The sequence below is a fragment of the Dipteris shenzhenensis genome, chromosome 20 (assembly GCF_047967505.1).
Source record: "Dipteris shenzhenensis isolate YYH24624 ecotype China chromosome 20, Dip_SZ_1.0, whole genome shotgun sequence".
NCBI classification, from domain to species: Eukaryota; Viridiplantae; Streptophyta; class Polypodiopsida; order Gleicheniales; family Dipteridaceae; genus Dipteris; species Dipteris shenzhenensis.
Genome location: NC_141615.1, coordinates 43830240 through 43844595, shown reverse-complemented (window position 1 = coordinate 43844595; position 14356 = coordinate 43830240). Strand labels below are relative to the sequence as shown.

General features: G+C 41.8%; 1 protein-coding gene and 1 long non-coding RNA gene across 2 annotated transcripts; both read left to right on the top strand.

Annotated features, from left to right (window-relative positions):
• The first annotated feature begins 371 nt into the window (after positions 1 to 371).
• Positions 372 to 752, top strand: LOC147889708 (uncharacterized). The gene is made up of 3 exons (XR_015542882.1): positions 372 to 427; positions 533 to 598; positions 690 to 752. It is a non-coding gene; the product is annotated as an uncharacterized LOC147889708 (long non-coding RNA).
• A 10205-nt stretch (positions 753 to 10957) lies between these two features.
• Positions 10958 to 13945, top strand: LOC147889707 (putative pentatricopeptide repeat-containing protein At3g47840). Its single transcript, XM_087391297.1, has one exon. It carries the CDS (start codon positions 10958 to 10960, stop codon positions 13943 to 13945), a length of 2988 nt encoding a protein of 995 aa, XP_087247423.1.
• The last annotated feature ends 411 nt before the right edge of the window (positions 13946 to 14356 follow it).

Genomic DNA, 14356 nt, shown 5'->3' with positions numbered 1-14356 from the left:
TTTGACTATGTTCTTGAAGGTTTAAGGAGTAGAAGTTCCAAGGACATGCTAACTTGACCTTTTGATTTCATGTATATGTAGCTTTTAGAAGGTGGGCTTGAGACTTCAATATATGGAAAACCTCTTCATTGTGCTTGTCTTTTGCTACATTTGTGTAGAATAGGTGTGGAACTGCATGTTTATTTGTGGGTGTTTGTTCGTTCTGTGACTAGATACTACATCGAAGATCGAGATCTTGAAACATTATTTGATTTACCTCTAAAGGCGCATAGAAGCGAATGTGTGTGGACATTGTGGAGTGCCTATAAATTGGCGTATGTTTGTGCTAGGATTCAGACGTTCGGTCTTTGTCTTGCATTCATTTGTTTGTTTCCGATGGCAGATTTGGAGTTTACACCAGAGGCGATGGATATGGAAACAAAAAGAGGTTTGTTTACTTCCTTCTTCAACTTCTACTTATGACTTCTTTGCTTCTCCCTCCTGTCGAACTCGTGCTGAACGAAGCTTTTCACTGGCCTTCGATTGTGAACAGAGTTAGAGAAGTGATATGGCAAGGGCAAAGAAGCGGACACAGAGGTCTATCAATGTGTGTTTGACGGTAGGTGGTTTTTGCATGCAGAAGCAGATCTTCGATCTGTAAGTCAATTGTATTCCAGCATGCATGTTTAATCTGGTTTTATGATTTGCAGAGTCGCCGAGCCCATCGAATGAGGAAATATTGACCGTGCTCTTCCTGCCGTTTCGCATGCAACACCCGTCATGATTACTGCTGTAGGGAAACCACCGAGAGAAACGCACTTGGCGGCCCAATCGAGTATTGGAAAACCCTGCCAAACGATCGTTGCATAAGGCTTTTCAATGTTCATCTTGCAAGCGAAGCAAGCTTATGCAGAAGGCAAGTAGGCATGTCGCGATTGACCATGAGTAAGGTTTGCGACCATTTGTAAATGTTTGCTGCTAGTACATTCTATTCAAACAGCTGGCTGTGTGGACATACTGTTGTACATACAACGAGTGCACTAGAATTCCTTCAGTTTCGTTGATGAAAGTAAAAGAGTGTGACTTAAACATTGCATCATGAACGATGGATCGAGTATTTGTGAGTTTGGTTGACGCTATGCTGCACTTTTGCTTACGCCGTTTGTAATTCGCCTTTAGTTTTCTTTCATTTTTCGTTATGATGCAATAGCCATTTTCAACGAAGGGCATTAGAAGGCAACGTTATGTTGAAGATGTTGAGTGTTTTCGTTGAGCACTTCATTCACTCTTTACTGTTGTCTACAATAACTGCAGAGAGTTTTCCTTTTTTGACTATCGTGAAAGTATGCAGTGAGTTTTCATTTTAAACTATCGTATAAACTATGTTATTTGGAACTTTAAGGCCTTTGTTTTGGAAAATGTATTTGTTTATGATTGTGTTATTTTTTAGTGTGATGATGTCTTTTACTTTATTCAAAATTCATGTGCGAAGATTGTGCGAAAATAGTGCAAAAGCTTAATTAAAAACACTTAATTATTATTAAAGTTGTAAAAACACTTAATTATTATTAAAGTTGTTTGAACTCCACATGTGTTTGCTAGTTGGAATTTTTTATCCTAATTGTAGCCAAGTAAAGTCTCAACAACTCCAAAGCAAAATAGTGATGATGAGGTTCACCCAATGGTTGCGCCAATTGAAGATGGAGTGAAACCCTTGCCATTCAATTATGATAACCAAAACTTGCAAGCCATAGTCCCAGACGATAAATGTTTGCAGAATTGTGATACAGTGACATTTGTTGTTCCCCATTCATGTGTAGATCAATTCAAGGAAAGGCTACAAGTGGATGGATTCTATAGGATAGAAGGTCCTACCATACTGAAGCGCGACATTGGAGAAGGAGGCACCTCTAGGTACTCTATTCACCTTGATGCAACAAGTGTTCTAAAGGGAGGAACCACCACACTCTTGAATGACCATAAGCTTACAACATATGTGCCATTTGTCGCCACCAAGAATTTCAAGTCATTAAAGCAAATTAATATGGCTATGGACACCATCTCATTCATGATCATCATAGTTGACATGGATGGAGGAGCTGCTGACCATTCGATTATTGCAGATGGCCCTAAGAACGAAGACCGAGTAGCAGTAAGTCAATCCACTATCTGAATTGTACTTGACCACCATTCATTCCACCTTGCATGGAAAATTTCTTACAAACACTTTCATTTGTAGCTCACTTTTGTCAATGAGCGCAAGGGCTTCTTCACACGGCTTGTGTAAGAGTACAATGAAGAAGGAATTGTGCCATGTACACATTGAAAAATGTCTCCTATATGTTAGAAACACCTTGTGTGATTTTGACTTCACCATCTTGGAAAACGTACCTAACAACACAAAGAAGGAGGATCTCATGCAAGTCTTCATAATGCAAGTTGACAATCTTGGATACGGTCACATGGTAACTTCTATCCAATTGGCTTTGAATATGTTTTGGCTAGTTACACTTTTAATGGAATGATGTCATTGTTTTGTATGTGAGGGGATTGCTGGAATTCACAAACCTCAACATACAGCTTATTAAATATTATTTTGCGAAGTTTTTGTTGGCACACATGTGAGCCGTGACCATAGCCATCCTTTTTGCTACACCTGCAATCGTGCACAGTCTATTGCCCGAACCTCAGCCTTGACTGGAAAGATAGTATGTCGTAGTGGCAACAACGAGGTCACTATCCAGCTTTGTGGTAGCCATGTGGACAACATACTAGCATTGGAGGCACCTTTCCTAGACCTCCACAGTGAAAGCACCCTTTGTATACATTCATTGTTACACTGCACCAAACGCAGTGGAACTTCCACTATGAACAATTCATGGCACATTATTAGTTTTAAGGCTAGTGTTTGATGCTTTTTGAAAGCCTTGTAATTTGTTTGGAGGTGAAGTCATTATTCTCTTTTGCATCATTTGAGTCTCATAAAATTATTGTACTTGGAATATATTTCTCTTTTCCACATGATGAATACTATAAGTAGTAAGCAAAGCCTTTGAGAACCTCTAACGATAGCAAACACAACCTACTTAGGGATTCATTTCATTCCAAAGAAGACTATTTGTTGCAAACATACATTGTGATTACATGGATATCTCATTAGAAAGAGAAATTGTTCCTAATTTGAATACATTTGATATTCTAGCGAATGAAAAGTTCGTGATTGAAAACCCAAATAACACAAACATAGTGAAATGTTTAATTCATCTTATTCCTTCACAAACATAGTAGTCTTTACTCATCATGGTCACAAATCCATTGTAAACAATGCTAACTCAAGCAATTGCGCGTGCAATGCCCTAAAAAATGTTGATGTCGATTGGAACAATGAGATTGATAGGCCAAATAGCATTGCAAATATGGTTGCAAATGTTTCTACTTCAAGAGCATTGAGATGTAGTTGCTTGACTAAGTTGTCTAAACAATTGCATTGTTCGTTCCAAACAATATGTTGAACCCCAACAAATATCTACAAAAGCTTTCATGTAGACTATCCTTGTAGTGCAAAATACCATACAATTCTTCTTGACGAGACAAGCCTTCTTTGGGAAAAGAAAGATGAGATGGACCATGCACTCCTTCTGGAAAGCTTGCATAAGCTGCAACACTTTAGCCTTCCTTTCAAAGTTGAGAGGTATGAAATCGGGTATGTCCACTTTTGTAGGATCGATGAATAGAAAGAGAGAGAGAGCAAGGTACAAAGAGTCGATAGAGTTTGCCGTCACGTCAAAACTAGGATAATGAAAATAGAGAGTACAAGGTACTTGTACCGAGACCTAGGACTAAGTGTCCTAGGTGTCACATAGGACTAAGTGTCCTATGTGGCCTAAAAGGCACTAACACTACAAGTGCCTATATTTATGCCTACAAGGCACATACCATGGCTTATAGGGCATCACTAGAACCACCAGGAGATGGCCTACAAACCCCCCTCCATGGGATGGGCTGAAGTACTCTGGAAACGTCTCAGAATGCCTGGTATTTTCTGGTCATGGTGGCACATGTTCATCCAAAAGGATATAGCCACTTATGAATGTACAAGGGATGTCAGATCATATAACAAAGGGAACCAAGTGTAAAGCCTGTCGGAAGACTTCAAACTAGGGATGAGGAAGTGCCTTTGTAAACATATCTGCTATGTTATCCTCTGTGGGAAGATAGGACAACTCTATTTACTAACAACCGCTCTCGAACATAATGATAGTGAACTTCAATATGCTTGGTACGCACATGAAACACTGGGTTATGCACAATGGCCAAAGCACTCTAGCTGTCAGTGTAGACAATAGGATGTCTGGCAAATACCAAGATCTGTAAGTAACTGTCGAACCCAAATACACTCTACTGTAGCAGTGAAAGCTGCCCTATACTCAGCCTCACAGCTAGATGTGGCAAGTGTTGGTTGCTTCTTACTAAGCCAAGAGATACATGAATTGCCAAGCAAAAAACAATTGCCAGTATGTGACATTCTGGTGCAAGGAGTGCAAATTCAAGAAAGTGACCATGCTGTCTATTCCTTGATCTTGTCCGGGCAGCAAAAGGCTGATCTTGTTTGCTATCCTTCAATGTATCAAGAAGCCATCTCGGAACTTGACTTTGCTGTCTATTGACAACTCTTTCTTCAATGACTTCATCATGAATAGTGGAATCATTTCGTGCTGGAAGAGAAACCTGCAAATCAGCATGGGGTAGTGGCTGATTATTGCTTTGTGGAGGGCCTGTAGGAGGCTCATGTTGCTGGTTAAAGTCCTCTTCTCAGGATGGCAGAGGTAACCAAGATTCAAAGGTACCAAACATGTCAACATCTGGATTAGCTTTGCAGTCCACAAGAGGAGAAGCTAAATGTTCAGCAAAGATTACATCTTTACTGACAATAATCCTTCTAGTATTTGGTTGATATAACCGATACCCTCTGCTCTCCTGGCTGTAACCAATAAATATGCATTTGATTGCCTTGTCATCAAGCGTATGTCTCAGCTGAGATGGTACATGAACATATGCAAGAGACCCAAAAACTCTCATGTGTGAAAGTGAAGGCTTCCTACCTTTCCATGCTTCATAAGGTGTAACAGTCTTCAATGCCCGTGTAGGTGATCTATTTAGCACATAGTTGGCACACATCACAGCATCAAGTCAAAATTTATTGGGCAAAGACTTGGCCTTAAGCATGCATCTGGCCATCTCCATTGTGGACCTATTTTTCCTTTCAGAAACAGGATTCTGCTGAGGAGTGTAAGGAGTAGTTCATGAGTGAATGATGCCCCGTGAAGATAGAAATGCATCAAACTCCTTAGACATATACTCTCCTCCCTTATTTGTGTTGAGGGTGACAAGCTTGCATCCTGATTCATTCTCAACCATATTCAACCACCTCTGAAAGCATCAGAAAACTTCAAATTTGGCTTTTAAAGAATATACCCAGCAATATCTTGTGAAATCATCAATGAGAGTCATGAAATATTTGTATCCTCCAATGGCATTTGTCCTCATTGGGCCACAGACATCACTATGCACTAGCTGTAATTTCCTTTGTGAGAGTTTTGGACAATGCTTTTGAAAAGGAAACAGATGCATCTTACCCAAAAGACAACCCTCACACACATGTTTGGAAACTGTGTGAGTTTGAGGTACATCATTTGCCATCTGCTGTGAATGTAGCTTTGCAAGAGCTCTATAATTGAGATGGTCCATTCTCTCATGCCAAAGATGAGTTTCAACAAGCTGTGAATCTAAAATAGCAAATGCTTTAATAGAAAGTGCAGTTGAGTGATGATCAAGGTGATAAAGCCCCTTTTGCAAAGTGCTAGTGAGAACTATGGCATTGTCATCACGAAGATCATAAACTAGGCATATGTAGCCATCAAAAATGACTCTGAAACCTGAAGCAGCAATTGTTGAAATTGAGATCAAGTTGACTTCAATTCCAGGCTCAAAGAGAACATTTGTCAAAGTGACAGGATGACTTGAAATAGATGTGAGCTGCACATCTTCAATTCCTTTTAAAGCATATGAAGCATTATTAGCACATGTGACAGTCCCCCCTCGAGATGCATCAACTAAAGAGTGAAACAACTGTCTACAAGATGTGACATGCTTGGAAGCACCACTATCAAAGTACCAAGACTGAGCATCATTAGCAGTAAAGAGTGCATCAGCTTTGGAGGGATCAAATGAGCAATGGACAGCCCATGCCCAATCATCTTAAAGAGCATGTGCATGTGAAGCATCTGCTGGCTCATGGGATTCAATAGCATGTGAGGCATTAACTGTCAATCCTGCTTTCTTTTTCTCTGAAGCAATGCGCTTCCTGCATTTTGAAATGTCATGTCCAGGCTTGCGACAATAGTTGCATATCTTTTCTTCTTTGACTTATCAGCTGTATTTTTAGATGCATGGGAGGAATTGCAATTGCTATGTGTAGATTTTGGCTTACCCATAGGCTTGGAAGCCTTGCCTCTTCCTGTCTGCTGTGAAGCAAATGCATGATCAGGAATAATGGCTTGTCTATTAGCTCTACTTTGCTCTTCCTGCAAAAGCAAAGTAACTAGCTGATTAAAAGAATAGTGGTTTGGATTACCCATGGCCAGTAATCGAAGGCAGTTCATTCAATGTGGTACTGACAAGTTGTGAATTTGGCACCACCTCATCAATGTTGGCAAGTTGTTCCATGAGGTCCTTGACCTTTGTCAGGTATGCATCCATGAGTCACCTTCATTCATGCTGACTTCCTGTAATTGCCTTCTCAAATATGCAACACGTGCCTCATTGCGAATCTGATGGAGAGAAGCCAATTTATCCCAAGCATCCTTTCCTATCCTGCAAGACCAAATGTGTGGAATAATGATTCTCTTGCATGATAAAGCAATACATGAATGCGCATTTGCATCTCTTGCATCCCATTTTGACTGTTCCTGAGTTGGAAGAGCAGCAGCACGAGTGCTAGAAGATGAGGCATCAGGAGGAGTACCCCCTGCAGAGGGACCAGCAGTAGAGGCAACCACTTTAGCATTGGCTGGCCTCAGATCAACTCTAGAAACAATATTCCACAAATGTTTTGCAACAAGAATATGTTTCATGAGATAAGACCACATCGGATAGTTGGTGCCATCCAACTTATCATCTTCACGAAGAACGCCAAATAAATCTTGATTGTTCCCAGCCATAGCAAATGTGATACCCTGAAAAAGACGTGAAAGCCCAAAAGCCTCAAGGCTATCACTGAAAAAAGCTGCTTGTCCAAAAATGATAGCAAATATCTGCAAATTTCCGACCCAAATCAAAAGGGCGAATGCAGATCTAACCCAAATGTGACTGTGGTAGGCAATGTTCACTGCAAAAACAACAAATTTGGCAAAAGCCCCAAATTTAATGAGGGCAAATAGGCCAAAAAGAGGGCAAATGTAGAAAAGCCCCAAATTTTGCTGAATTTTTTTCAAATGTGACCCAATGTATGCTAATATGACCCAATGTATAGCCTCAAGGCTTGAAACTGCAAAAGTATGAGTTACTATCCCAAACACAAGTTGAAATTGAGCTTCCAACACAAAAGCCCCAAATTTTGTTGACCTGAGTGATGAGGTGGCACAATGTGACAGTCCTGAACCTGAAATTAACTGAAAAACTTCAATTTTTGGAAGGATTTCAGTTGTCAACCTTGTCCAAAGTATTGTATTGACAGGTTGAAGGTCTAAATGTCAAAAGCCTTACATTTTTCTATTGGAAATTAGGGTTTGACAGTAAAAACTAAAAAAAAAAAACAGTAAAAGACTGTAAGAAATTTCACACGTGCTAAATGCTATACTAAATCCTAGAGCAAATACAACTGTACGGATGCCAGTATGGAAACATACTCGATGCCTGTACGGAAGCAGGTACTGGACAAGTATGATGTACTGAATGTAGTACGAAGCAGATAATTGAATGCAATGTACGGATGTACGGATGCATTTACGAGGTAAATATGGTGTATTGAATAGGTACAGTGTTGGTACGCTATACGAAAACTATACGGTGTAGTAATATTGTATGGATATAGGTATAGGACATGTACAGAACACAGTGTACGTCTCTACGAAAAGTGCAGCGCAATGGAGCACAGTACGACATAGTACTATATGCAGGTACGGACGTACGACGTAGGTACATTTTATGACATCGCATGTACATCAATGTACGGTGAGTGTACGGATTGTAGGTACACCGCTGAGCAGGTACGACTAATGTATGAGCAACTGGTACAAAAATGTACGGGCAGTTGTACGGACTGTACGAGGACAGGAAGTAGATCCGCGGGCTCTGATACCACTGTAGGATCAATGAATAGAAAGAGAGAGAGAGCAAGGTACAAAGAATTGATAGAGTCTACTGTCACGTCAAAATTAGGATAATGAAAATAGAGAGTACAAGGTACTTGTACCGAGACCTAGGACTAAGTGTGCTAGGTGTCACATAGGACTAAGTGTCCTATGCAGCCTAAAAGGCACTAACACTACAAGTGCCTATATTTATGCCTACAAGGCACATACCATGGCTTATAGGGCATCACTAGAACCACCAGAAGATGGCCTACAACTTTTTTGCATGAGAACAACATCACTATTATGGAAATTATATTTCTGATATATCTTGCTTAGGATATTATTATTTTAGTCATGTGACTATGGCAAAGTACTCCATAGGAGTGCATCGGACGTGGCGGAGGTCCCAGTGGATACTTTGTGTGGTTAGTTGGGGACGCCTGACTAGCTTGTTCTTTGCCGTGCTAGATGGTCGGCATTGTGGGTGATTCCATGTTTACTGATGTTGCTATTGTTATTGGTGTTGTGCCTGATTATTGTGCTTTGAGCATGGTTATGTTGGGATCGGTTGATTCGGTGATTTATGCAATCGATTCTTAATAACTAATGTAATTGGCAGCTTGAGTACAGGTGATGGAACTCATAGCGAGGATTGGAGTTAATGCTATATTTCTTTATTATTGCAAGTTTGAGCAATATATTTTGGAGTGGACATAATTCAATTTTGGGCCAAAAAATGGCTATGTAAAGCAAATCCCTCATTTTGGAAGAGAGGGAAAATATTGGCTTCTTGTGCTTTTATGAAATATCATAAATACTCTAGATGAGGAAGCGTGAGCCACTCATCTAAGGGGGGAGATTGTACCCAGTCTATTGTCGCTTTCGTGGTGTGATTTGTGTTCTTCTTCTCCAATTGATTAAGTGGTGAATTTTGTGTGGAAAGAACTTCTTTTTGGTTTCAGTGGTATTAGAGCGTTGGTCGCGCTCTTGTGGAGGGAAGAAAAGAAAAATTGTGGGACAAGAGCTCCTCAGAGTGGTCTACCTTGGAGGGGAAGAAGAGTGGTTGAATTATAAGAGTCTTCAAAGAGCTTGCCTCAAAGTTCGCGACATTAAGGTTGAGTTTAGTACTCAAAAAGGACACCTTGGAAAGAGAAGATTTGTGAAGGAATTCTTGATGCTGCACCTTTGACTGTGCACCTCCAACTCCAAGCTCTTCTTCTCTCTGCCCACGTGCCACGTGCCTTTTTCCTCTAACTCCGCATGCGCGTGACAGCCCACCTGCAATCTGCAACAATAAGGAGAGGCTAGATCCCTCTGGAATTTGCGGCTCTGTCTCAGCTTGTTGTGCAACCTGCCTACTGATACGCGAAATGGTAAACAAAGAAAAACCATCCGCTTCAACAACTACAATTATAGGACAAAGGACCTAGAGAACCATTTGAGAGAATTGTGCTTGCTTTACTTGCCTTTCCTTAAGCATGAACACTCACTTAGCAATGGCATCCCAACTTGGCACGATCTTTATTAGATGAACACAGACTTACTAGAAATAAATAGAAACAACTTCAGCAAAATATTGTCTTTCAAGGCATTAAGTTCCAAGGAAAATATGTAAAGTTCATCAACAACTTTGTCTTGCAACAAGCATGACAAAATAAACGAGTTTGACTTGTAAGTAGGGTTTCCCAAAACTTTTAAACAAAATCTATTCATTCAACATGGGCACCTCACATACAAAGCACAAACAAATGATGATTACCATGCATGGGTACACATGTTAAATGATAGTCAACACACAATAGTAGAAGACATCTTGCTCAAAAAACACCTAAGGCCTGCCACCCCCATCCACATGTTTCTACAAGTCAGGGAATGCAGGCACTAAGAAAATATTCATGTTGCTCATCCTCACCTATGCATTGCTTAGGCACTACCATCACCACGACACATTAGACTCAATTCTCTCAAGGATTCTAGTACTAGCGTACACATGCAAAGCTGCATTTAATGTTGGTGGGACAACAATACACTCAGCACTTCACTTCCCACTCATGACCTCTGCATACAAATGCCTCTCTACCGAAACACTTCAAGCACTATCAACTCTCTACAAGAACGTGGACTTAATTGTTTTTTAAGAGGTTTCTCTCATTGTCCAAAGTACTTTTATTGATGGTGACATGCGTATCCTTCCCCCTGCCCTTTCCCTACTTCAAAAGCTGAGCCCGCTAGGGGTGAACTTGTATAAGATCCTTGGATCCCAAGCAAAATGATATCTTAGAAGCTAAGCTTTACAAGAAGCTCTACACTTTGCCTATGACTTGTCATAACCTCATGCTCATCTTTTGTCTATTCAGGGTCAGGATTTGATGTCTCGTGGGTCAATGCAAATCGAGTTTGAGCTTTTGTAAGCCTCCGCTCTTCACCTCTTCACAATACGTCGATCGACTATCTATCTCTCTGAGGAGGTTGTGGCGTTCCCGCTTGACAAGAGTTGGACGGCATGGTCTTCGAAGGTTTATGGGGGTTTACTCCGAGCAGGAATGGGAGTTGCCACCTTGCTTTGTACCAAGGTAAGGTCTTGGATCCCCCTGCCTGCCGGCTATCTACTTTGTGCGCCAAATATGCTCTCAGGCGTGCAGCGGACTCTAAGGGCAGGACTAGCGAACGAGGTAGAGAGTGATTCCCATAATAGCGAGGCTTTCAAACGCAGTTCCTTCCAATTGGCGGGTAACCTGGACTTATTTGATAGTCTTGGTGAATTGGGTCACGGATCCTGGATGGAGTTGGAGGGATTGAACTTATCAAACCTTAAGGTAAATCCGGCTTCTTATGCTTCTTTGTTGCTATTGTTTGGAAATGCTAAGGCGCTGTCCGTGGTGAGGTGCCTCCATCACCATATTATCATAAGAGGACGCAAAAAAATCACTTATGTAGAGAACCTGCTCGTACAAGTCTATGCCACGTGTGGTGCCCTTGAGAGCGCATGGGCATGTTTTATGCGGTTGGAAGAGCGGAATGTGTCCTCTTGGAGTAGCGTGATTGGAATGTACGGCAGGCACGGGCAGGGTAAGCTGGCCCTTCAGTTGTTTGAAGAAATGCAACAGGAAGGGGTGATCCCAAACAAGATCACTTTAGTTAAAGTGCTTTCTGTTTGCGCCAGCCAAGCAGACCTAGCTAAGGGCCTGCAGATGCACGTGTACATTTCACACAGTGGATTTGAGCCAGACATTGTTGTCGGGACTGCTCTTATAAGCATGTATAGCAAGTGTGGCAGTCTATCTGGAGCATGGATGATGTTTGACAAAATGCCTGAGCGTAGTGTTGTTTGTTGGAATGCCATGATTGCATCGTGTGCCCAACATAAGCATGGCAAGGACGCTCTTCAACTCTATGAACGAATGCAGGGGGAAGGCGTAACTCCAAGCAAGGTGACGTTTATCAGCCTTATTGACGCTTGTGCTAGCCTGACTGCCCTAGCCAAAGGCAAATGGATGCATGCCTGCCTCAATCACTCAGAAATGGAGTCAGACATTATTGTCACGAATGCCCTTCTGCACATGTACAGCAAGTGTGGAAGCCTACTTAACGCACAAAGAATGTTTGAAAGCATGAGCAAAAAGGATGTTATATCGTGGACTGCTATGATTGCAGCGTATGGACAGCAAGGGCATGGCAGGCAGGCCCTTAAATTGTTTACCCAGATGCTGCAGGAAGGGGTGATCCCAAACAAGGTGACCTTTGTCAGCATTCTTAATGCATGCGTTGGCAATAACATTTTACTTGAAGGCATGAAAGTGCACAGTTACATTATGGAGAACTATTTTGACTTGGATAATGTTTTGGCAACTGCTATTGTCAACATGTATGGCAAATGTGGTAGTCTAGATGATGCTAGGGTGGTGTTTAACAGTATGCTGAAGCAGGATGTAGTATCATGGAATGCAATGATTGCAGCCTATGCAGAGCATGGACATGGCAAGGAGGCTCTTCTTCTTTTGAACCTCATGCAGCATGCTGGGGTCAACCCAGACAAGCACACCCTTGTCAGCATTTTGTCTGTTTATGGTAGTGGGTCACTCCTATGTGAAGGCAAAAGTATGCATGTCCACATTACAATTAACGCATATGAGTTGGATATTTTTGTGGCCACTGCCCTTTTAAACATGTATGGCAAGTGTGGCAGCCTAGATGATGCATGGAGGATTCTTGATAATATGCATGAGCGAAATGTGGTCACGTGGAATGCCATGCTTGCTGCATATGTTCAGTGTGGATGTAGCAAGGAAGTCTTTCAACTTTTTGAACAGATGCAGGAGGAGAAGGTTACTCCAGATAAGATAACCTTTATTACTCTTCTTTCTGCATGTGCAGATCAGGCATCTTTAACCAGGGGTAAGCTACTCCATATCTGCATCACACAGAATAAACTTGAATCAGACGTCCTTGTTGCAAATGCGCTTGTGAACCTCTATGGCAAGTGTGATAGGCTGGATGAGGCAAAACAGATATTTAACATGATAACAGAGCGGAATGTTGTCTCGTGGAATAGTATTATCACTGTGTGTGGACAACATGGGAATGTCATGGAGGCTATTGAGCTCTTTGATGAGATGCAACAGGAGGGAATGGAACCTACCAAAGTGACCTTCATTAGCATTCTTGATATGTGTGCAAGCGAGGCAGGCTTAATGCAAGGTAAGCTGATGCATGCCTGCATAAATTGCATTGGATTAGAACCAGATAGTACGCTTGGGAATGCCCTTCTCAACATGTATAGTAAGTGTGGCAGCCCAAAGGATGCATGTAATGTTTTTGAGAAAATGAGAGATCGAGATGTGTTTACTTGGACTGCCATGATTGCAGTATATGGCCATTCTGAACATGGTGAGGAGATTCACCAGCTTTTCGAAGGAATGTTACAGGAAGGAGTGAAACCAGATAGTGTCACGTATGTCAACATTCTTTCTGCAAATGCAAGCTATTTGTCCATTCATGAAGCCAAGAGGATACACACGCGAATCAGATACAGTGGGTATGAGGCCGATGTTCTTGTGGCAACCGAGCTGGTTAACTTGTACGGCAAGTGGGGAAGCCTTGTGGATGCACGGAGGGTTTTTGATGATTTATCAAGCCGGAACTTGGTTTCTTGGAATGCCATGATTGGAGCTTATGCCCAGCATGGGCTTGGTAAGGAAGCCCTCCAACTTTTTGATCTATTGCAAGGAGGATTCAGTCCAAACAAAGTTACATATATTAGCATCCTGGTTGCATGTAGCCATGCAGGTCTTGTTGAAGAGGGTCATCATCAATTCGTTAATATGCTTGAAGTCTATGGTATTACCCCGAGTGCTGAGCATTATGACTGCATGATTGACATGCTTGGGAGGGCAGGACGGCTGGATGAAGTAGAAGTTTTGATCAGCAAAATACCATGTCAACCTACTGTTATATCATGGACAACCTTGCTTGGTGCCTGCAGAAATCAGCTTGACTTGGAGCGAGGGAGAGATGCTGCAAAGCAAATGTTTGAACTAGATCCTACAGATGCTGCACCGTATATCATGCTAGTAAATATGTATGGTATGGATGCTCAAGATGGTGTTGGATAGGGAACTTGGGTCTCAGCAGTAAAGGTTTCACATACATTAAGGATCTATGACATATTCATCCAGAAGGGGCTTGACCTCTCACTTACGAAACCAGAGTTTAATATCTTTCATTCCCTTGATTGCAAAACTTTGCTCTCAACCATCGTTTGCTTTTTGAAACTGGCTTCCCAAGCTTTGCAAGGAAGCCTATTGGCTGGCATGCCCTGGACCTCACGGATGCATTTGACTCTCTTCCTATCCCAAGTAGCTCTAAAGGCAGGCTTGCTAGCTGTCTTATGAGGTGATACCTTGATGCCCCCCCATATCTGAATCCCATGCAACAGGACTGTTGGAAAGGTCACCTCCCCATTTGTAAGCCCCCAAATGAGGAGAGCGTGGGGGAGGGAGACCTAGGGCAGAACATGCCACGAG

Coding starts and splice junctions, on each gene's coding strand:
- LOC147889707 (XM_087391297.1), top strand. CDS start 10,958: ATGCTCTCAGGCGTGCAGCGGACTCTAAGGGCAGGACTAGCGAACGAG.